Source organism: Limulus polyphemus, unplaced genomic scaffold (genome assembly GCF_000517525.1).
Source record: "Limulus polyphemus unplaced genomic scaffold, Limulus_polyphemus-2.1.2 Scaffold5920, whole genome shotgun sequence".
Taxonomy (NCBI): domain Eukaryota; kingdom Metazoa; phylum Arthropoda; class Merostomata; order Xiphosura; family Limulidae; genus Limulus; species Limulus polyphemus.
In genome coordinates, this window is record NW_013671530.1 from 8,937 (window position 1) to 9,592 (window position 656).

At 32.0% G+C, this 656-nt stretch overlaps 1 protein-coding gene across 1 annotated transcript in view; it reads left to right on the top strand.

Annotated features, from left to right (window-relative positions):
- Positions 1-656, top strand: part of LOC106473142 — a 26,979-nt gene that overhangs the window by 4,396 nt on the left and 21,927 nt on the right. Inside the window, exon 2 of the mRNA XM_013933822.2 lies at positions 149-288. Coding sequence (XP_013789276.1) covers positions 192-288 — 97 coding nt within the window. The 5' untranslated portion in view covers positions 149-191. The remainder of the gene's footprint in view (positions 1-148; positions 289-656) is intronic.

Sequence of the window (656 nt, forward strand, 5' to 3'; positions counted from 1 at the left end):
AAAAAAACTTTGAAAACCACTAAGTACAATAGAACAAGTCTGATAAAGATATCTTATCCATTGCCTTTGTAATAAATTTTTTAAATTGTAAAAAGTCTTTATGGATACCCTGTATATATATATATTAATTATCACATTTTTACACTAGTTATTTCGATTCCACTTATCCGAGCACAAGAACGTAACTCAACATGGGCCGATTTTGTAAGATTGTGGTCGCTGTCGTCTTACTGGCTTTGTACAGACAAGTCGAAGGACTTTGTGAGGAAGATCCAAACGATCCCACCAGTAAGTAATTAAATAGAAGGGTGTATCGATAAATAATTTACATAACTTGTACATTTAGGGTGCCTAAATAGTAAGTCTTAGAAAGCTTATAATGGTAAAAGTAGTTTCGTTGCTCGAGGTTGGCTGATCACCAATAATACGTCGTCTAGCTTTGGGCCTCACAAACAGACTGACGTATTTAACTTTTTCTGGAAAGATGGCGTCGGAAATTATTGTGAGAAAATGTTTTAATTTAATCTATAACAAATGTTTTACAATCCCCATTCTATAGTAAATGTATTACAAATTCTATAGTAAATGTATTACAATCCCCATTCTATAGTGAATGTATTACAATCCCCAAACAAACAATTATCATTATTACATTT